Raw genomic sequence first — 24,830 nt, forward strand, 5'->3', positions numbered from 1 at the left:
GGACAGTAGAAGATTGGAAAAACGTTGCTTGGTCTGATGAGTCTCGATTTCTGCTGCGACATTCGGATGGTAGGGTCAGAATTTGGCGTAAACAACATGAAATCTTTGGGATGTGGTGGAACGGGAGATTCGCATCAGGGATGTGCAGCCGACAAATCTGCGGCAACTGTGTGATGCCATCATGTCAATATGGACCAAAATCTCTGAGGAATGCTTCCAGCACCTTGTTGAATCTATGCCACGAAGAATTGAGGCAGTTCTGAAGGCAAAAGGGGTCCAACCCGTTACTAGCATGGTGTACCTAATAAAGTGGCCGGTGAGTGTATAGTGGCTATGCAAATAAACACATAAAATAATACATGACACTATAAATCAAAGTTTAGCAATAAATTAACAGCAGCCAAGTAAGTCATTAACTTATTTTTTACAGATGTGTACATAAATAAACTAGTAACCCAGTTACGTGGATGTAGATAACAAATAAGGAGTGGCGCAACTAGATCCTTTTGGGCCCTAATGCAAAATCTCCAACAAGATCCCCGAATATAATGCCTGGGTGAAATTACATTTCTTGCACTCACCATAGAAATGTTACTTTTCATTTCCAAATAGCATTTTGTAGAGTAATGCTGCGATTATATTGATCTGTGAGCAAAGATCAGAGCAAAGGTAAACTTTTGTTAATGAGTATCTGCAGCAAAATGTTAACATTGCTTTCTGGTTGCTCGGATACTTTTAGACGTCTGACACTAGAAGTCAAGATCGGAGAGAAAGAAGACATATCATTACATGACTACCTCTGCTAGAAAGTAAACAGTCAATAGCCCCAATGGATACAAAGATGATTTTCTACAAATGTTTCCTCTCTTGACTTGAACTAAACAGACTTTTGTACTTCAAATGGATGCCGTGGTGAATAAATTTGTGCACAACATACAGCTAAGGTAAGTCACCTTATGTATATGATAATCTGTAAATGATAGTCATTTTTCCAGAAACATACTATGGTATTAGAATGTCCAAAAATCCAATCTGTGTAATTTCCTTTCTTAAGGTCTTAAGGTCTGCACAGTATAAAATATATAAATCTGTAGTCTATAGTTTATAAATGGACTCAATTGGAATACAATTTATCTGGTGGCATATAATGAAGTAGTCTAATATAATAGGCTAAATAGAAAATAATTCTCTTATACAGTCATGGACGACTGTGTTGGCACCCTTGAAATTGTCCTAGAAAAACAGGAAGCAATTGATTGCAATTATTTATTCCCAGGGGTGTGCAACCAAATATTATGTATATTTATATAATATTAAATAAAAATGTACATAGCAAAATATCTGTAATTGTTATAATTTTTGGGCAGAAATACGTACTTTTCTGTAACAATTTCAAGGGTGCCAACACTTTCGATCATAACTGTATATGAGTAGCATATGTAGCAACTTCATCCCAGGCACACTGACCTGTGATTTATTCTAAGGGCATGCAACATATGACCTGCAGAGAAACATACCAGATGAATTTGGGACTACTGCCAGCAAGTTTTGTCATTCATTTTGATTCATATTGCCATTGTTTCTCTTAGCAAATGGACTATTGTACCTTAGTAAAACAGAAGTTGCAGACAATGAGCCATTATATTTGTGCTTACAGTTTTAACAAGGTCTCTCTGTTAAAACCTAATAAACCATTACATTTGAAATTTGATATCGGACTTCACAGGTCGGCTAAGAGAGCTTAGAAATACCTGTACTAAAGATGAAACTTCGCATGTCATGCTTTACCACAACTAGGATTCACATTGATTTTGATGTTTCATTGATGAAATGATAGTTTATCAAACACTACGGAAACACGGTTTCTGAAATACACATAATAAAAGGGAATTGTTTAATATTTTTGTTGCATTTAATATATTAACCACCTGCAGGCCTGGTTTTTGCTCCCCTTCTTCTCAGAGCCATAACTTTTTTTTTATTATTCCATCAATATGGCCATGTGAGAGCTTGATTTTTGCGGGACAAGTTGTACTTTTGAACAACACCATTGGTTTTACCATGTCGTGTACTCGAAAATTCCAAGTGCGGTGAAATTGCAAAGTACAATTCCACAACTGTGTTTTTTTTTTATTATTATTATGTTCACCAAATGGTAAAACTGACATGCCATTATGATTCTCCAGGTCATTACGATTTTGTAGATACCAAATATGTATAAGTTGATTTTACTTAAATGGTGAAAAAATTAATACAAAGTTTGCCAAAAAAAATTGTGTTCGCAGACAACCGGGAGTCTGCAGGAGACCCCCGTACTTGCCCTTCCCAATCTACTATGACGCCGCACCGTGGCTTGTGTACATAGCAGATGATCATTTCTGCTACACAAAGCTAAAGACCTGCTATGTGTAGCACAAGTGATCAGATGATTGCAGCTTCACGTCTCTTAAGGAGACTATTGAAGGAAGTAAAAGGTTTAAAAAATGTAAAAATATTTTAAAAAAATGGATAATCCCAAGGTGATGAATGGGTTAATTATCTATCTATCTATCTATCTATCTACCTACCCACCTACCTACCTACTGTATATATCTATCTTTATTTGTGTCAATATAAACCATTTTTGGCTAATTTAGGACATATGTACCCCTAAATATGCCCCTCCAGGCCCTATTTACACTTCAGTTGCTATCCCGACCATACTATAGTTCAGGGGTCCAGGTCAGTCCTGTGCAATGTGGACACATTCTCAGCTGGCTTCCAGCCAGCATAGCTGTGCTCTTGCAAGTGTCTAAAACTGATCTTCTACTGTAAAGGATGATGTCACAGAAAGGGAAGATTAATACAAAAAAAGCAGCTGTGTGCCCATCTGCTGGTAACTAAGATGAGCGGTGTTCTGAAGGATAGGGCTGTATTTAGAGAGCAGAAAGAAGAGATTCACTGCAGGATGAGCTGTATACAGGAAATAGGAGGAGAGATATACACTGCTCAAAAAAATAAAGGGAACACTAAAATCCCACATCCTAGATATCACTGAATTAAATATTCCAGTTGCAAATCTTTATTCATTACATAGTGGAATGCATTGAGAAGAATACAACATAAAAATGATCAATGTAAATCAAAATTAATATCCCATGGATGTCTGAATTTGGAATGATACTCAAAATCAAAGTGGAAAATAAAATTACAGGCTGATCCAACTTCAGTGGAAATGCCTCAAGACAAGGAAATGATGCTCAGTAGTGTGTTTGGTCCCCAAGTGCCTGTATGACCTCCCTACAATTCCTGGGCATGCTCCTGATGAGGCGGCTGCTTGTCTCCTGAGGGATCTCCTCCCAGACCTGGACTAAAGCATCTGCTAACTCCTGGACAGTCTTTGGTGCAACATGATGTTGGTGGATGGTGCAAGACATGATGTCCCAGATGTGCTCAATCGGATTCAGGTTTGGGGAACGGGCGGGCCAGTCCATAGCTTCAATGCCTTCATCTTGCAGGAACTGCTGACACACTCCAGCCACATGAGGTCTGGCATTGTCCTGCATTAGGAGGAACCAGGGCCAACCGCACCAGCATATGGTATCAAAAGGGGTTTGAGGATATCATCTCGGTACCTAATGGCAGTTAGGCTACCTCTGGCGAGCACATGAAGGGCTGTGTGGCCCTCCAAAGAAATGCCACCCCACACCATTACTGACCCACTGCCAAACCGGTCATGCTGAAGGATGTTGCAGGCAGCAGATCGCTCTCTGTCACGTCTGTCACATGTGCTCAGTGTGAACTTGCTTTCATCTGTGAAGAGCACAGGGCGCCAGTGGCGAGTTTTCCAATCCTGGTGTTCTGTGGCAAATGCCAAGCGTCCTGAATGGTGTTGGGCTGTGAGCACAACCCCCATCTGTGGACGTCAAGCACTCAGACCATCCTCAAGGAGTCGGTATCTAACCATTTGTGCAGACACATGCACATTTGTGGCCTGCTGGAGGTCATTTTGCAGGGATCTGGCAGTGCTCCTCCTGTTCCTCCTTGCACGAAGGCAGAGGTAGCGGTCCTGCTGCTGGGTTTTTGCCCTCCTACGGCCCACTCCAGATCTCCTGGTGTACTGGCCTGTCTCCTTGTAGCGCCTCCAGCCTCTGGACACTACGCTCACAGACACAGCAAAATCTTCTTGCCACAGGTCGCATTGATGTGCCAACCTGGATGAGATACACTACCTGAGCCATTTGTGTGGGTTGTAGAGTCCATCTCATGCTACCACGAGTGTGAAAGCACAACCAACATTCAAAAGTGACCAAAACATCAGCCAGAAAGTATTGGTACTGAGATGTGGTCTGTGGTCCCCACCTGCAGAACCACTCCATTATTGAGTGTCTTGATAATTGCCAATAATTTCTATCTGTTGTCTATTCCATTTGCACAACAGCATGTGAAATTGATTGTCAAACAGTGTTGCTTCCTAAAGGTACCGTTACACTAAGCGATGCTCCAGCAATATAGACAACGATCCGACCTAAACTAGATCGCTGGAGCGTCGCTGTTAGGTCGCTGCAAACACAGCAACTCCAGAACGACGCAGGAGCAATCCAGTGACGTAACGGCGACTCACTTATCGTTCACGCTCCATGTAAAAACATTGCTGACATCGTTGCTTTTGCTGTCAAACACGATGATACACGCCGATCTAGCGACCAAATAAGGTTCCAGACTTCTAGCTCCGACCAGCGATATAACAGCGGGATCCAGATCGCTGCTGCGTGTCAAACTCAACGAGATCGCTATCCAGGACGATGCAACATCACGGATTGTTGTCGTTCTCGTTGGAAAGTTGTTTAGTGTGAAGTTACCTTTAGTGGACAGTTTGATTTCACAGAAGTTTGATTTACTTGGAGCTATATTCTGTTGTTTAAGTGTTCCCTTTATTTTTTTTAGCAGTGTATATATATTTATATATACATAGCTTTGTCGCCATAAAAAGAGGGGGCCCAGACACGTTCTTGCCCGGGAGCCCCAAGCTGTCAGTGTCTGCCCCTGGGCTGTGCTGTGACATGTGCCTTTAATTAAATGTGCGTGCTGCTTTCACTCTATACCTGCCTCCTTCTAACTCCTACTTTCTCGTCCTGCATTGCTCCCGGCTGAACTCTCTGGCTGGATTTGCATAAGGAAATCATACCGCCTGGCTAACGTAGCTTTCCAGCCAGAGAGAGCAGTGTATGCTGGGCCCAGCCAGAAGTAGTTGCACATGTGAGGGTGGCTACCAGCTGTTGGAGGCGGAGGAGCTGAGGCTGTGTGTAGATGCAAGACGGTGAGCTGGGTCCGGCGGTGATTTTTTTTTGGGGGCCCCATTCAGACTTTTGCTATGGGGCCCCATTATTTCTATGTACGCCCCTGAGCTCGATGATAACTCAGAGAGGTCAGGAGCACACAGAAGAGGAGGGAGGGGTCTGCAGCACTAAGGTGAAGCAGGTGCTGCTCAGAACTGTAGCTTAGCAGAAAAGAATAGGATCGCTCATACAGCTATGTAACGCTGAATGCACAGTGGGGCAGATAGAGATGTAAAAAGACACAAAAGTACAAGAAATAAACATCATGTTGGGCTTAGTTTGTATATTAACTGTAAGTATGCATTTACTGGGCTATGCGAGAAATAGAGCGATTGTGGCAATAACTCTTTTTTAAAATGAAGCTGACAACACTAGAAGCGACTATTGACCGCTCTCCACTAGGTATGTCACTTTTTCTGTTATGTACACAACAATCAGTGATCAACCTGCATGTTATAAAAGAAAGGCAGAAATAGAAAAAAAATAAAATGAAAATGTTTCTGCCTGCTCTTTTCACTATCAGATATGCGCTTAGCCTTCCACATAGGTTATAAAAAGATTATGGTTGGTTAATAAATGAATAAAAGAGGCTGGAACAATATCCTGTAGGTTTTCAAACTGCATTCTTCCTGAGAACTAAAGCTTACACAACGAGATGACACCATCACTCACATAAACAGTATGGCCCCGATTCCTCAAAACTGCTGTTTTGCACATCAGTTTTAATTAACTATATGGTGGAGTAAGATACGTCAAATTCATTAAGAAGCCTGCGCCACTGTAAGAAATGTGCTCAAGTCTGGAGTACATGTCTACTGTTAGTGTAAATTATAATGAACTAGATTGTGGCCCGATTCTAACGCATCGGGTATTCTAGAATATGCATGTCCACGTAGTATATTGCCCAGTGACGTAGTATATTGCCCAGTTACGTAATATATTGCCCAGTGACGTAGTATATTGCCCAGTTATGTAGTATATTGCCCAGTGACATAGTATATTGCCCAGTTACATAGTATATTGCCCAGTGACATAGTATATTGCACAGCCACGTAGTATATTGCCCAGTTAGGTAGTATATTGCCCAGCCACGTAGTATATTGCCCAGTGACGTAGTATATTGCCCAGTTACATAGTATATTGCCTAGTGGCGTAGTATATTGCACAGCCACGTAGTATATTGCCCAGTTACGTAGTATATTGCACAGCCACGTAATATATTGCCCAGTTACGTAGTATACAGCACAGAGCCACGTAGTATATTGCCCAGTTATGTAGTATATTGCCCAGCAACATATGTCACAGGTTAAAAAATTTAAAATAATCACATACTCACCTTCCGAGGGGCCCCTTGTAGTTCTGTCGCCTGTGTTCGGTTCAGGCGGCAGCTTCCGGTCCGAGGGTGTGATTACTGTTATGATCCGGTGACTTTGGAGCCGCATGAACTTTCTCTGGAGTAGGTGGAAACTGTACTGACCGCAAAACCTGAACTAACACCGCAACTAGAAGTAGCCGTGGGGTGTGCCTAACAAACCCTAGACACCTCGACACAGCCGGAGGACTAAATACCCCTAGAGATGGAAATAGGAATACTACCTTGCCTCAGAGCAGAACCCCAAAGGATAGGCAGCCCCCCATGAATATTGACTGTGAGTAGGAGAGGAAAGACACACGCAGGCAGAAAACAGGATTCAGCAAAAGAGGCCACTCTAGCTAAATAGGGAAAGATAGGACAGAACACTAAGCGGTCAGTATTAAAACCCTTCCAAAAATATCCACAGCAGATAATACAAAAAGTTCCACAATCTAACTAAAGACATGGAATGTATATCTGCCACTCCAGAGAATCCAACAAGACTGAGAAAATACTGACACAATCTAAGCTGGACAAAAAAACACTGAATAGCACAGAATTATTAAGCACACAGCATGTGTGCCACAGAAACAAAACCAGACACTTATCTTTGCTGATTTGGCAGAAGGCAGAAGGAACCAAACCAGGACCAAAACCTCCCAACAACCATGGACAACTGGCAAGGACTAATGAATCCTGCACGCCTAAATACCCCAGTCAGAACTGCAATCAGCAGATACACCTGACCAGGACTGCAACTCAGGGACAACTGCATTACCACCTACAACCACCGGAGGGAGCCCAAAAGCAGAATTCACAACAGTACCCCCCCTTGAGGAGGGGTCACCGAACCCTCACCAGAGCCCCCAGGCCAATCAGGACGAGCCAGATGAAAAGCATGAACCAAATCAGCAGCATGGACATCAGAGGCAAAAACCCAAGAATTATCCTCCTGGCCATAACCCTTCCATTTGACAACATACTGAAGCCTCCGCCTCGAAAAATGAGAATCCAAAATCTTCTCAACCACATACTCCAACTCCCCATCAACCAACACAGGGGCCGGAGGATCAACAGAGGGAACAACGGGTACCACATATTTCCGCAATAAAGATCTATGGAAGACATTATGGATAGCAAAAGAGGCAGGAAGCGCCAATCGAAAAGACACCGGATTAATAATCCCAGAAATCCTATAAGGACCAATAAACCGAGGCTTAAACTTAGGAGAAGAAACCTTCATAGGAACATGACGGGAAGACAACCAGACCAGATCCCTAACCTGAAGCCGGTAACCAACACACCGACGACGGTTAGCAAAACGTCGAGCCTCCTCTGAGACAACACCAAATTGTCCACCACATGAGCCCAAATCTGCTGTAACCTGTCAACCACCGAATCCACACCAGGACATTCAGAAGGCTCAACCTGCCCAGAAGAAAAATGAGGATGAAAACCAAAATTACAAAAAAAAGGCGAAACCAAAGTAGCCGAACTAGCCCGATTATTAAGGGCAAACTCGTCCAATGGCAAAAAGGCCACTCAATCATCCTGATCAGCAGACACAAAGCATCTCAAATAAGTCTCCAAGGTCTGATTAGTTCGCTCGGTTTGGCCATTTGTCTGAGGATGACATGCAGAGGAAAAAGATAAATCAATGCCCAGCCTTGCACAAAAGGCCCGCCAAAACCTAGAAATAAACTGGAAACCTCTGTCAGACACAATATTCTCCGGAATACCATGCAAACGAACCACATGCTGAAAAAACAACGAAACTAAATCTGAAGAGGAAGGCAATTTAGGCAAAGGCACCAAATGAACCTTATTAGAAAACCTGTCACAAACAACCCAGATAACCGACATCCTCTGGGAAACCGGAAGATCAGAAATAAAATCCATAGAAATATGCGTCCAGGGCCTCTCAGGGACCGGCAATGGCAAAAGCAACCCACTAGCATGGGAACAACAAGGCTTGGCCCGCGCACAAGTCCCACAGGACTGCACAAAAGAACACACATCACGTGATAAAGAAGGCCACCAAAAGGACCTACCAACCAAGTCTCTGGTACCAAAAATACCAGGATGACCAGCCAACACAGAACAGTGAACCTCAGAAATCACTCTACTAGTCCATCTGTCAGGAACAAACAGTTTCCCCACTGGACAACGATCAGGTCTGTCAGCCTGAAATTCCTGAAGAACCCGTCGTAAATCAGGGGAAATAGCAGAAAGAACCACCCCTTCTTTCAGAATGCCGACCGGTTCAAGGTCCTCAGGAGAATCAGGCAAAAAACTCCTAGAAAGGGCATCAGCCTTAATATTCTTAGAACCCGGAAGATACGAGACCACAAAATCAAAATGGGAAAAAAACAAGGACCATCGAGCCTGTCTAGGATTCAGCCGCTTGGCAGACTCGAGGTAAATCAAATTCTTATGATCGGTCAAGACCACAATACGGTGCTTAGCTCCCTCGAGCCAATGTTGCCACTCCTCAAATGCCCACTTCATAGCCAACAACTCCCGATTGCCGACATCATAATTGCGTTCAGCAGGGAAAAGAATGCACACGGTTTCATCAAGGAACCAACATGATCCCTCTGGGACAAAACGGCCACTGCGCCAATCTCAGAAGCGTCAATCTCAACTTGAAACGGAAGGGAAACATCCGGTTGGCGCAACACCAGAGCAGAAGTAAATCGACGTTTAAGCTCCTGAAAGGCAGAAACAGCCGCAGAGGACCAATTCGCCACATCAGCGCCTTTTTTTTGTCAAATCGGTCAAGGGTTTAACCACGCTGGAAAAGTTAGCAATTAAACGGCGATAAAAATTTGCAAAACCCCAAAATTTCTGAAGGCTCTTTACGGACGTGGGTTGAATCCAATCATGAATGGCCTGAACCTTAACCGGATCCATCTCAATAGATGAAGGAGAGAAAATAAAACCCCAAAAAGAAACCTTCTGCACCCCAAAGAGACACTTAGACCCCTTCACAAACAAAGCATTGTCACGAAGGATCTGAAATACCATCCTGACCTGTTCCACATGAGACTCTCAATCATCAGAAAAAATCTAAATATCGTCCAAATATACAATCAAGAATTTATCAATATAAGTCCGGAAGATATCATGCATGAAAGATTGAAAAACAGATGGAGCATTAGTGAGCCCGAACGCCATCACAAGGTATTCAAAATGGCCCTCGGGCGTATTGAACGCAGTTTTCCATTCATCACCCTGCTTAATACGAACAAGATTATACGCCTTAATCCTAGCAAACAAATCGGAAAGCAAAGGTAAAGGGTATTGAAACTTGACCGTGATCTTATTCAAGAGGCGATAATCAATACAGGGTCTCAAGGAGCCATCCTTCTTAGCAACAAAAAAAATCCCGCTCCCATCGGTAAAGAAGATGGCCGAATTTGCCCTTTCTCCAAAGATTCCTTAACATAACTCCGCATAGCGGTATGTTCAGGCACAGACAGATTGAAGAGTCGGCCCTTAGGAAACTTACAGCCTGGAATCAAATCAATAGCACAATCACAGTCCCTGTGCGGTGGAAGAGAACTGGACTTGGGCTCATCGAATACATCCTGAAAATCAGACAAAAACTCTGGAATTTTGGAAGAGGAAGAAGAGGAGATGGACATTAAAGGAACATCATTATGAACCCCCTGACGACCCCAACTAGTCACAGACATAGACTTCCAATCCAACACAGGATTATGTACCTGCAACCACGGAAAACCCAACACGATAGCATCATGTAAATTATGCAATACCAGAAATCGACAATCTTCCTGATGGGCTGGCGCCATGCGCATGGTCACCTGTGTCCAAAACTAGGGCTTATTTTTAGCCAAAGGTGTAGCATCAATGCCCCTTAAAGGAATAAGGTTCTGCAAGGGCTGCAAGGGGAAACCACAACGCCTGGCAAACTCAAGGTCCTTTAAGTTCAAAGCGGCGCCTGAATCCACAAACGCCAAGACAGAAAATGATGACAATGAGCAGATCAAGGACACCGATAACAGAAATTTAGGTTGTACAGTACTGATGGTAAATGAACTAGCGATCCTCTTTGTCCGTTTAGGGCAGACTGAAATGACATGAGAAGCGTCGCCACAATAATAACACAACCTATTCTGACGTCTGAGTCCTTGTCGTTCTGTCCTAAACAGAATCCTATCACACTGCATTGGCTCAGGACTCTGCTCTGAGGACAACACCACAGCGTGCACAGTTCTGCGCTCCCGCAAGCGCCGATCAATCTGAATGGCCAAAGACATAGAATCACTCAGACCGACAGGTGTGGGAAACCCCACCATAACATCTTTAACGGATTCAGACCCTTTCTGAAAATTGCAGCCAAAGCATCATCATTCCATTTAGTCAACACAGACCATTTTCTAAATTTCTGACAAAACAATTCTGCCGCCTCTTGACCCTGAGATAGGGCCATCAAGCTCTTCTCCGCTTGATCCACAGAATTAGGTTCATCATATAATAGTCCTAAAGCCTGAAAAAAGGAATCTACATTAAGCAAAGCCGGATTCCCAGATTCCAGGGAAAATGCCCAATCCTGTGGATCACCACGCAGCAGGGAAATGATGATTTTAACCTGCTGAATAGAATCCCCAGAGGATCGAGGTCTCAAAGCAAAAAACAGTTTACAGTTGTTTTTAAAACTCAAAAATTTGGACTTGTCACCAAAAAACAAATCAGGAGTAGGAATCTTCGGCTCTAAAACAGGAGTCTGAACAATATAATCAGAAATTCCCTGTACCCTAGCAGCAAGCTTGTCTACACGAGAAGCTAATTCCTGAACATTCATGCTAACACAAGACTCCTTAGCCACCCAGAGAAAAAGAGGGAAGAAAAGGCAAAGCAAACTGCAGAAAAAAAAATGACTCAACACCTTTCTTCCCTTCTTCTGAGATGCATTTAACTCATAGTGGGCCAGTTGTACTGTTATGATCCGGTGACTTTGGAGCCGCATGAACTTTCTCTGGAGTAGGTGGAAACTGTACTGACTGCAAAACCTGAACTAACACCGCAACTAGAAGTAGCCGTGGGGTGTGCCTAACAAACCCTAGACACCTCGACACAGCCGGAGGACTAAATACCCCTAGAGATGGAAATAGGAACACTACCTTGCCTCAGAGCAGAACCCCAAAGGATAGGCAGCCCCCCACGAATATTGACTGTGAGTAGGAGAGGAAAGACACATGCAGGCAGAAAACAGGATTCAGCAAAAGAGGACACTCTAGCTAAATAGGGAAAGATAGGACAGAATACTAAGCGGTCAGTATTAAAACCCTTCCAAAAATATCCACAGCAGATAATACAAAAAGTTCCACAATCTAACTAAAGACATGGAATGTATATCTGCCAATCCAGAGAATCCAACAAGACTGAGAAAATACTGACACAATCTAAGCTGGACAAAAAAACACTGAATAGCACAGAATTATTAAGCACACAGCATGTGTGCCACAGAAACAAAACCAGACACTTATCTTTGCTGATTTGGCAGAAGGCAGAAGGAACCAAACCAGGACCAAAACCACCCAACAACCATGGACAACTGGCAAGGACTAATGAATCCTGCACACCTAAATACCCCAGTCAGAACTGCAATCAGCAGATACACCTGACCAGGACTGCAACTCAGGGACAACTGCATTACCCCCTACAACCACCGGAGGGAGCCCAAAAGCAGAATTCACAACAGATTACGTTGCAGTCACATGACTGTGACATCACGGCAGGTCCTTCTTGCGCAGGGCCTGTGATGACGTCGCGGTCACATGACCGTGACGTCATGGCAGGTCCTTGTCGCACACCAACCTTAGCACCGGAACCTGCCACTTGCATGGACCGGTCACCGTCGGACGCGTCGGAAAGGTGGCGGAAGGTGAGTATATAATGATTTGTTATTTTTTATTATTATTTTTAACATTAGATGTTTTTACTATTGAGGCTGCATAGGCAGCCTCAATAGTAAAAACTTGGTCACACAGGGTTAATAGCGGCGGTAACGGAGTGAGCTACCCGCTGCATAACGCGGTCCGTTACCGCTGGCATTAACCCTGTGTGAGCCGTGACTGCGGGGAGTATGGAGCGGGCGCCGGGCACTGACTGCAGGGGAGTATGACAGGCAGCTGGCGAGACCAATCAGCGAATGAATATCCGTGACGGAAGTTGCTGACAGAAATACGGAAGTACCCCTTAGACAATTATATATATAGATTTGTTGGCCGTGCCTGACCATGTTTTTTCCTCTGAAGCTAGAACCACTGGTCAGGACTAGTGTAAAAAACGGCAACACTTTTGTACAAAATGTTTGAGACAGTTGAAACGGTTTTAGATCAAATTTGGAATATTTAAGATAATTTTGTATTATGGCTCATTTTGAATGTAAATTGCAAATCATATTTGAGTTCTCTCCCAGAATAACCAGGAAATTTCTGTAAAATGGGCAAAATCCTTCAGACCTTTGGAAGATCAAGCAAATTTCCCAGAGTCTGATCTGGCAAGTTTGTATATGTTACAAGGTTTCTTCTGAGGGCTCTATTTAGGTCACAGTCTGGAGATTTTAAAGGTCTGGAGATTGTATTTCTCCAGGGGTTCCTGTATGGGGTTTGTAATACTTTCATGGATTTATTCTGTCGTCTGTATTTCGGTGGTAAGCCTGCGGTCTGTGTTTATTTTGTTGGGTTGTAATTAAGCTTTCTGCAGATCTCATGCACATAATTTTCTGTTGCTAAACGTCATACAGTAGGGGACCTGATGTTAAAATAGTTTATAGCATCTATTGTGTTACAGAGGCCTGATCTGAAGGCACCAAAAAAATTCTTCTGTTCCTATTGTCACACAGTAAGGGTATGTTTCCATGGACAGGATTGCATCAGGATTTGCTCAGGATTTGACGCAGGTAAAATCTGCACCAAATCTGCACCTGAGGTCACTGGCAGGTCACCTGCGTTTTTGATGCGTTTTTACATGCGTTATGATGCGTTTTTCATACGTTTTTTTCATGCGGATTTGTGTGTGTTTTTGTAAGCTAAATAAAGTTATACAAAAAAAATGAATTGTGATGTCATTTCTTGTCCAACCTCTTCATTTACATATTCCATTGAAGAATAATGTTTAGACACACAGATAGACAGATAGATAGAGCGATACATATAGATAGATACGTGCGATAGATAGAGAGATAGATAGATAGATCTATAGCTCTATCTATCCATCTATTATCTATCTATTGTATCTATCTATCTACCTATCTATCTATTGTATCTATCTATTATCTACTGAATCTATTGTATCAATCTCTTGTATCTATCTATTATCTATCTATCTATCAATATATCTATCTAGCTATCTATAGATATATCTATCTATAGATAGATAGATATATCGATAGATAACAGATAGGTAGATAGATAATAGATAGATACAATAGATAAATAATAGATAGATAGATAATAGATGATAGATAGATAATAGACAGATAGATAATAGATAGATAATAGATACATAATAAATGATAGATAGATAGATAGAGAGATAGATAATACCAAGCCCGTTTTTTTATATTAAACATAATAAAATGTTAATAAAGAGTTAGGCCGGGATCACACATGCGAGAAACTCACACGAGTCTCTCGCTTCAATACCCGGCCCTTCCGCCGGCGTGCGGGACCGGAGCGTGCGGCTGCATGTATTTCTATGCAGCTGAACTCTCCAGTCCGAGTGGCGGCGGCAGTGTCGGGAATTGAGGCGAGAGACTCGTGTGAGTTTCTCGCAAGTGTGACCCCGGCCTTTAAAGCAATATCTGTTTAATTTAAAAAAAATGTGAAAAAAAATGGCGTGGCCTCCCATGCAATTTTCTGCGCCAGAGAGGGGAAGCCAATGACTGGGGGACTGATGTTTGTAGCCTGGGAAGGGGTTTATACCCATGGATCTTCCCAGGCTATGAATATCAGCCGACAGCTGTATATTTAGCCTTTACTGGCTATAAAAATTGGGGACCCCCCAAAAATTGACGTGGGTCCCCCTATAATTTATAGCCAGAAAGGCTACGCAGACAGCTGCATGCTGATATTCATAGCCTAGAGAGGGCCAAGGATATTGCCCCCCCGGCTACAAATACCAGCCCCCAGCCGCCCCAGAAATGGTGCATCTTACAGATGCCAATTCCAGTGCTTAGCCTCTCTCTTCCCACTCCCGAGTAGCGGTGGGATATGGGGTAATGAAGGGTTAATGTCACCTTTGTAAGGTGACATTAAGCCGGCTTAGTAATGGAGAGGCGTCAATAAGATACCTACCATTACTAATCCTATACTTGTGAAAGGGTTAATAAAACACACACACACATGCAGAATAATGTATTTTAATGAAATAAAACACCACACAGTTTTGACCATATTTTTACTGTACGCTCAATCCATGCGATGCCCTCCTCTCCTGGAAAAAAAGAAAAATAATAAACCAACAGTATACTCCCTGAGTCCGACGTAGTCCCCTAACGAATGTCCCACGACAAATCCAGCTCTGCTACATCTGGATGCCTGACATCCAGACATAGCAGAGCCTGTAGATGACTGCCGGAGATAACTCTCCAGCGATCACCTACACTGCAGCGTTCTCACAATCAGCTGACCGTGAGAACCAGACTAGTGACCGGAGATAACCGTGCACGGCTGTTCTCGCGGTAAGCCAAGTTATCGCGAGAACTTAGCTTACCACGAGAACTGCAGTGGATGCGGGACTTCCAGCGGTGGGACAGGTAAGAGCTTATTTAAATTAGGAGACATGTGTAGTAAGCTGCCTTTACGCAGTTACTATGCATGTGACTAATCATTAGATGCGATTTTACTGCAGGAAAGAGGAGGAGGATGACTTCAAGGGTGAGGAATTTGATAACACTGAGGATGATGATGAGGTGTTAGATCCCAGATGGTGTAAACATAGAGGCACGCAGCTGACTGGGTCATTTGAGGAAGAAGACAAGGAGGTTGCAACAAATGTTGTAGACACATTGTGATACAGCCACGATGAGCAATGCATCCTCAGTCACAACTGTGGCTGTGACCAGCAGCTTCCACGGGTCTGCAGCTCGCAGGGGTGGCAAGGGTTGCCTAGCCTGGGCCTTTTTTGACACTGCAAAAGATGAGCCTACTCAAGTAATCTGCCAACTTTGCAAAAAACAAAAACTGAGTAGATGTAAAATAATTTGACTATTACATGTCTCAACCTTCACATGTGCAATCAACATGTGTTACTGTCAGAATCCCACCGTGCAAAATTGCAGACCAGCAGACCTCAACAACCTTCAGCCGCCCCATCAATTTCATCTGCTGCTTCTTCCTTCTCCTCTGTTATCGTAACAAGAATTGTGTCTCAGGTCTTCGACCGCAGAACCTTGGGTAATTCACAAGTTCAAGTCATGCTGACTAAGAGACCGCCGTCAGCTGTAATGGAAACGGACATGTCTGCTGTTTTGGACCACTCTCAGAGAACGAGCACACCACAACTTTCTAAATCCACCGTAACATCCCCGCCTGCACATCTCTCACAGTCCAGCAGTTTGCCTGGTTCACCGTATTCCGCCCTCTCTCAGCACTGCAGCCAGCAAATGGTTCCGCAGTTGTGAACACATAAAAGATTGTTTCCTCCTACGCATGACAAAGCTAAGAGGTTGAACTTCACCATCTCCAATCTGTCCGCCTGGTAGATAGAGATGGTTTCCAAAAGCTGATGCCCTCGCAGTCCCACAGTACCAAATGCCATTACTTTTCTAAGAAAGCTGTGCCTGCACTACACCAGCATGTCGCAGAGAACATCGCCCATTCCATGACTAAATTGCCAGGGTGCATTTCACCACAAACACTGGGATGAGTAAGCATGACGAAGGGCATTACATCTTGCTGACTGGACACCGGGTGACTCTGGTGGCTGTGGGCCAGGCTGCTTCACAAGTCTTGGAATCTTCAAGGCTTGCAGGAAAAACCTCAACATTTAAGACTTCCTCCACTGCTTCTGCCTCCTCCTCTATCTCCTCTAGGTCCTCCACCTGTGCCCTCCACCTCTGCCTTACTAAGACACGCGTGCCAACAGTTCAGAGCGAATCACCACCACCATCAACGCAATCAGGCAGAGTTACAATTGATATGCCTTGAAGATCAAAGTCATACAGCTGAAGAGATGTGGACAGCCCTCCAGGCTAAGCTTGATCAATGGCTGTTTCTGCTGATCCTGCATCCAGGGAAGGCCATGTCCGATAACGGTGCGAACCTGGTGGTGGCCCTACAGTGAGGCAAGCTCACACACATGCCTTGCATGGCTCATGTCCTCAACCTGGTGGTACAGCGTTTTCTCCACCACTATCCTGGCCTGGGAGAGCTGCTACAAAAAGCATGTAAGTTGTGTGCTGATTTCCACTGTTTGCACTCCTCAGATCATCAACTTGCATCAGTACAGACTTCTTTGTTCATGACAGGTAACAGGTTAATATGCAATGTGCCGACACAGTGGAATTCCACTCTGCACATGTTACGGCGACTGTGGCAGCAACAAGCCCTGATGCAGTATGTCATGTCATGTGGCGTATATCACGTTTACGGAGTGGTCACAGATTAAGGACCTCTGCACCCTTCTGCACAGTTTTGAAATGGCTACTAATATGGTTAGCGCTGACGACGCCATCATCAGCATCACTATTCTGGTCATCTATATGCTGGAACATACTTTGAATAGCCATGCGGGAGGAGATGGTGGTCCCAGAAGAAGAAGAGGAAGCAGAGGAGTATGCAGAAGGGATAACATTGTCTCTAAGTTCCAGACAGTCGTCACGCAGGTGGGTGCCAAGGGAGGGTGATTACTGCAATCAAGGGGGGTTGGTGATAACAGATAAACTGTTATTGAAGGTGCAATATCCAAGGTACAAATGGAGGAGGAAGAGGTTATGGGCGAGTAACTGTTGGATGAAGAGGATAATCCTCCCCTCTCTGTTGTTCGTGGTTGGTGAGAGGGGACAGAAGAAACCAACCTCATTGTTACCCAGCCACCAACACAGCATGGGCTTGGACCTCATGGTAGGAGCCTGACATATGAATGCCTTCTTGTTGCACTATCTGCAACATGATCCCCATATAATTATGACTAGGAATACTGCTGGCTACTTGTTTGCCACTATGTTAGATCCACGTTATAAAACCAAATTTTGCCACATGCTTCCCACCCTGGAAAGGGACCCGCAAATGCTGAAGTATTGAAACATGCTTTTACACAACCTTAAGAGAGTATTTCCCCAAGACAGCAGTGAAGCACACAGTTCGTGTAGCAGCTCTAGACTTCCAACTTCCGGCACATCATTTTGTCAACACCAAAACATTATCATCAGCAGCAGCAGTGGTGTAAGAGGAAGAAGCAATTTCTGTGAGTCCTTTGACACATTTTTTAGACCAGCTTGTGCACCAGCACAACAGAGTCCAAGTCTTACACGTGATGAATTAATGGAGAGGATGGTGCAGTAGTTTCTAGAACTGAATATCAATACCTTCAGGGAGGGTTTGGACCCTTTCACATTTTGGTCTTCCAAAATGGATGAGTGTCCTGAGCCCCCCGTACATGCCTTGGAGGTTTTATCATGCCTGGCAGCCCGCGTTCTCTCAGAACGTGTCTTCAGCAGTACTAGTGGTGTCCTGACAGATAAGCGTCCCCTGACAGTGTAGACCGCCTAACTTCCATCAAGATGAACAAGTCCTGGATCTCCAAGGACTTTTGCACCCCAATCACAGACTGTATAGACTAGGTGATATTGCATTTTTTTTAGTGTGATGCATTAATGTCACGTAGCTGCACTCTGTAATATATTTAGTGTGGATTCTGTGCCTGCTGTTAACACAAATTTTCAGAAATGTGAACAATCATGGTTGGTCTACATCTGCTAGGTTAGCTGTAGTGGAAGACATGTCGGTCCCAATTACACTATTTCTACTGTGGTGAAGTTGATGCCACTTTGGTATTGTCTGCCAATAATTTTTGAAAATGTGTAGACTCCTGGTTGGGTCACCTTCATGCATGTTGCCTCTAGCAGTAGGCCTCCAACACCGTCAGGCCACCACCTCCTTAGACTCAACTACCCGTGTTACTATCCTTAAATTTTTCTGACAATGGTAGTCTACGAAAATTATATTTGTGTCACCTGAGCGTGACTCAGCATGAAAGCAGGTAGCAGTGTTGCATGTGATATCAGGGCTCCCAGCAAAGGAGGCCTAAACCGTTCCCTCACCCACTGAATCTTACTGTGCCATTCAATTGAAATCTGTAAATGCTGTCCCAGACATCGATATCCCATGCCTGGCTGATTGCTGCAGTGCCAGTCTACTATTTGGACTGTGGGTGAATTCAAACCACTTTCCTGGTGTCTGTCTCTCATTTGATGTGTTTTGGCAGCATTTGGAGCCGTTATAAGGTCTTGTGCATGCGTTTGTTTTTGCCTCCCATTGACATGAATGGCATTCGGTTATGTTCGGCGAATATACCATGAATTAATAGGCAAATATTGCAAATTCGGTGATTGTAATCCGAGCCAAACTTTTACATTTTTGCTCATCTCTATTTATGACATGCACTGACAAAATTTTAAATATGCCCCTGTATAATAAATCTTAGGATGCGTGCCCACAATCAGGAATAACAGAAATTTGGACACAGCGCATTTATACAAATCCCATGCCCACTGTTCTTCTATTTAACGCTGTGCAAACTCGGGTTTACAAGCCACACCATGATAATTTCAGCAACTGAGATTTAGACTCTGCTGCATAGTTTCCCCCATAGCCATTCATTAGATGCGGTAAATCCACACAGTTCACAAAGAACATGTGGATTTAAGTGCATGATTAGAATGCAGTGTTTTGGAGGCAGCAAAAATACTCTGAGTCCAAAACACTGTTAATCCTGATCATGGACACATAGCCCAATGCAGCCACATCCAAAACCTGTACACACATATCATCAGTAGCAAACACAGTACTGCAATAAAGCTGAGCACAGTACCCTTCTGCACTGTGTATGCCAGAAAAATACAAGTTAATGCTATATGCACACTCTATTCAGTTAGCTGGTAGTATAAAAAATGGAATGTTTGTGGTTTATATCTGTGCTTTCAGCTGATGGAGAAAAGTCAAAGACATGAGGTCTTATTATATTACCACCTTTTTACATTATCCAACTCAAAGCCCCTCAACTGTAATTGTGATTTTTGCAACTTATCTGGACCCTGACAATTGATACATGCCACTAGATCCACAGGCAACATGTATCAGATGCCGGAGACATGATTTCAGTCATATACGCTGCGCCATTTCAGAGAAAAACATTGCTTAAAAGATGCTGGGGACTGAGCCACACTAGAGACTAGTCAGACAGGCAGGTCCCTGGCAGCTTCTCCCTGCCCAATGTCCTGAAGTGAAAGGTCTCTCCCTGCACGGGTATAGGGAGAGATTTATCACTCACGGGTAGTTGGCGGTAAGGAGCCCATGGCAAACTATCAGAGCTGAATTTTCATTGCTTAACCTTCTGTGAGAAAATGAGTATTTCATTGCAATTTCTTGTATGGGCACCAAGGACAATTCTTCTGTTAGCTAGTCTTGATAAAATAGACCATTTAGCCATTTAACTATACTGTGACGCCTCTGTTAATGGGTGTCCCGGGACCAGGGGTTATTTTCTTGTCAATAACGCTAGCGGGCACCATAGCTCGCCCTGTTTCCCTGGTTTCTTCTGATGAAGATGCTGGGGCCACGTACCTTTCCTTGGCTCTTGAATCTGCCCTCAGTCTGTGCCCTTCCCCCACCCATGGAAGAGGGGAGTAGTAGAATACCATAATGCACCAACCAGACTAACAAGGAAATTCAAACCGGGGTAAGGAAAAATACCAAACATAGAAATATACACACAAACAACAGAGGTATAGACCGGAGTGGATGATGGGGTAAAACCAAAGTAGGAGTAGAAAGGGAATTATCAGACACTCAAAACCTAGCAACAGTCACAGAAAAGTCCCCAAAATGCCTTTCTCCATTAAGCTCCATTAAGCACCAGCAACAACCTCCAAAAGCTAACTCTGACATTGAGTGCTTGCCAGGACTCAGCTTATATAGGAGATGGGAGTGGCTAACAGTGCACAGCTGAGAGCCTTAGCTCCAGGAACTTTTAACAGAGCAGATTAACCCTTGCACTACCCAAATAAATGTACACCATTTAATAAGAAGGTGAAGTGCTTCTAATCTGTGCCGGAGTAGGAGAAATCAGACGCTGTGGTCTTCTGGCTCCTCTTTGTTGCGGTAAACCCGTGACATATACAATTTCAATATATTGGCTGAAGCTGATAACTGGGCATTAATAATTTCAGATGAATGTGTTTTTTAACGCACTCATCCGCATGTGCATGCCTGCGCATATTTGAGGAATTTTTGACGCTTCCAAAAATGCAACATGTTGCGTTCACCGGATCCCACCACACACCGCGAAATGAAGCATGTGTTTGCATCCGCAGGCGAAAACAAGCCAACAAATGTCTCTGCAATAAATATTTATTTACATGCAGGTCTGCAAGCAACAGGACCATAGGTATATACTTCTCAAGTACTCATCCCTATCTCCTCTAAGAACAGGAAACCTCATTCCCTTGTGCCTATGTAACTCCTCCCATTCTGGGATGGTCCGAAGAATTAATCCTATCTACGGCTAACCACCTGTTGTTGGGCACAAAATACAATAGATAAAATAGAAAATTGAATAGTCAGCTCACCTGAACATGGGCTTCTCCACATCCATACCCACACAGAAAAAAAGGCTCCAGAACAAACAGAAAAAAAGTGTAGTCAAGCGGGAAATAGAATCCTTCATTGAAATTCAATTTATTAATCCATAGATAAAAAAATTAATGCTATGGTTTGCCACAAAAATGGAATAAATCCAGCATAGTGCACATAAAGGAGCGTTTTACCAAAACGTTTTGACAAACGTCTTAGTCATGGCATACATGAGTGAACACTGAATAGTTCTTATAGTTCCCCATGCAGCTTGCCCCAGCTGATTTAACTTAGGTTAATAACCTCAGGAATAACCATTACAATGGCTGCACAAATACACAATTTTAATGAAAAAAGGACAAAAACACAGAAGTATATACAACTTAATAACATCGCCTAGTACAAAACATGAAAAAAGTAAAAAATTAGTAAAATCCATAATAGAAAAAATGCTATATAATGATCCTATAAGTAAGTATTGTAGAATTAAATCCTGTCTGTGGTTCAGACCATGCGGTATTCTCGTTTCAAGTATAAAGATCCAGAAGGACTCTTTGTTTAGGAGTTTCCTTCTGTGATCTCCACCTCTATAAGATTTATAGACTGTTTTTAAACAAAAGGGTTTTGTGGTCAATACCATTAATTCTAGCTCTAGCTTTGTTAAGGGTCCAATCCGGATATCCTCTATCCGCTAGTCTGTCACAAGCTTTTTTACTTTCCATAAAAAAATATCTCAGGGTCTGAACAGTTACTTTTAATCATATTTAATTCTCCATATGGTATATTGTGCTTGATATGTGGAGAGTGACAAGAATTGGCTGCCAATATACTGTTGCTAGCTGTGGGTTTCCTATAAGGAGAAATTGATTGTTGCTTGTTAGCCATCAATTGTAAGACCAAAAAATTAATATTATTACTATCATAAAAATAAAATATGTGAATCTAAGATTGAAATTGTTTGAGGGAGGCGTGGTTTGCACGGGAGCAGGAGCAGACCTACTTTACAGGAGCTCCTGTAATTTCCCAGATCCAAGCTACTAAAAAGCTTACAAAAGTGGATTATTTGGGTCCTAAAGCATTCATGAATATGCCTGGCACTGATTACAAGAAGAATGGACCCAATCCTGTGAAAAGAAACACTTCTCCAGGACAGAAATGCAGACGTGGCTCTGGAGGAGTTCAGCCCTCACATGGAGGAATGCATGGCAGACCTGCACCTTTGAAGCCGACACCCTGCTGACACCCAGCTAAGCTGAGGACCTCTGGTGTACAGCAGACTTATGGGACTCAGACCAGGCTGAAAGCTCCTCTCCCAGCTATGCTGTCACTGGTAAGTGGCAGCACAAAGAAGCATGGAGCTGGACCCGGGCGCCGGGAGGAAGCAAGCAGCAGCTGAGAGTAAAGAGGTGACTCATCCACTGCAGGCGCCCGGCAAGCTGCAGCTGCCCAGCCAAACCCGGAGCAGCAGCCTAAATCACAGGGCACAGGAGTTTGTGCCGAAGAGCCTAGCAGCCGCCAGGACCCGGACCGGGACCGCGACACAGACTGCAGCACAGGGGACACAGAAAGGAGTGTCGCTCCATGCAGAGGAAGCGGCAACAAGATCGCGCCGGGGGAGCTTCACACTGGAGTTACAAGAGGGAGCAATACTGCATAAGGAAAGGAGCGACGGGTTGCTGAACCAAGGGAACCTGGATAAAGAAGATTGCGCTACTACTACAGGAGTGGATTATAAAACACAGGGACTTGTGAATGGAGAGGATCAAGGGACATCTGCGTGGGTAAGCAATGTGCTGCACTACCCCAATTTAAATGAACAGTTATTTCCCTATAATAACACTGCAGGGGGCTTAGCTGGCTTACCAGCATTAGAGGGATACACGACCTTACTGAAGTACAACTAAAGCATAACCCTACAATTGTAAGCCCCTCCTGCCATAACCTCATAGAGCTGCAGAGAGAGAATCCCAATGAAACACGACTAGGGGAAATATCTAAGAGTCAAAAAATTATAATGGATGATTTTGGGTTTAATTCTGAGTTTTACGAGTCCCTAATTACTTACTTTAATAGATCTGAAGCTACAGGAAAAAAGTAGGAGGGGGAAGAAGTAGAAGACGGAATGACTAATCTATCTAATAGCTCTAATGGATCCTTGGAGGGATCAGAGGGATCAGTCTCAAATGAGTCATCTGTGGATAGTGAAGGTTTTAATTTCTCTGACTATGAAACGGATAATTACTCCGGATATTCTACATCAAGTGAGGCTCCTTGTGAGTCATCTAAATTGCAGAAAAAGCGCAGCTTTAAAAAATATTCCCCTGCTGTATTAACATTGGAAGGGATCCCAGCATCTGATGACTATCCAACTGAGGGTTTTATGGTGTATCTTCTCAAATCATTTTTGACCACTATGAATATTTGCGGTGGAGATGTCATTTCTGATCCTAAACAATCATTCAACTCAAAGGCCTCTCAAGCTTTCATAAAAAAGCTTTTCCAAGAGATAATAACCTCTGTTAAATCTGTCACTGAGTCAATCCCTCCTATCATAACTACTGGTACTTCATCCGACCAAGACTCAATTGCATATAAATACAAACTCGAAAAAAAACAACAAAATCTTTCTCAAACCATCTCTAAACCTTCAGAATCACTGGAGAAGATTCAGGAAAAAATGGATCTCCTAAAAACCAATTTAGCCAACTTTGAAGATTTTAGAAGGAAAAATAATATCAAGATTAGGGGTATACCAGAGTCGATTCAGGCCTCCCAGCTGGAGAGTTATATACCATCAATGATTTCCAATCTACTTCCTAACTCTATCGAAGGCCCTCTGATAGAAAAAGCGGTTAAGAATACGCAGACCGCCCACCCTTTCCAAGGATCTGACATGCGACTTTATTGTTACGTTTTACCCAAATTGGGTGAGGAACGCACTCTTAGGTATTTCAAAGAATCCCAGATTCCTCTCATCTCCATATAAACATCTGACTTTTTATAAGGACTTATCAAAAGTCACTCTCCAAAATAGGAGAGTTTTTTCACATATCACTCGTACATTATTGCGAGCTGGCCTCTCTTATACCTGGACTAGATCATCAACTCTCCGGGTGAGACTCCCGTCAGGATTATTTCATGTTTCCTCTCCAGACAAGGGTATTGAACTTTTAAAACGTACCGGAATCAAGCCCTCAGAAGCCGCTTTTAATTCTCCTTCCACAATTGGATAGGTTCTGTTCTGGATAAACATGTTATAAATAATCAACGATTAGTCATCTGAGTAGCTGAAACAACTTAATTCCACTTCAAAGTTTATTTTAAATTTTTTAC

General features: G+C 43.3%; 1 protein-coding gene across 1 annotated transcript in view; it reads left to right on the forward strand.

The window, feature by feature from the left end:
• Positions 1-737: 737 nt before the first annotated feature.
• The window catches only part of ARHGAP18 (Rho GTPase activating protein 18), a 245,685-nt gene continuing 221,592 nt past the window's right edge, over positions 738-24,830 (forward strand). The window contains exon 1 of the mRNA XM_077289384.1: positions 738-944. Coding sequence (XP_077145499.1) covers positions 901-944 — 44 coding nt within the window. The 5' untranslated portion in view covers positions 738-900. The remainder of the gene's footprint in view (positions 945-24,830) is intronic.

Source organism: Ranitomeya variabilis, chromosome 2 (genome assembly GCF_051348905.1).
Source record: "Ranitomeya variabilis isolate aRanVar5 chromosome 2, aRanVar5.hap1, whole genome shotgun sequence".
NCBI lineage: Eukaryota > Metazoa > Chordata > Amphibia > Anura > Dendrobatidae > Ranitomeya > Ranitomeya variabilis.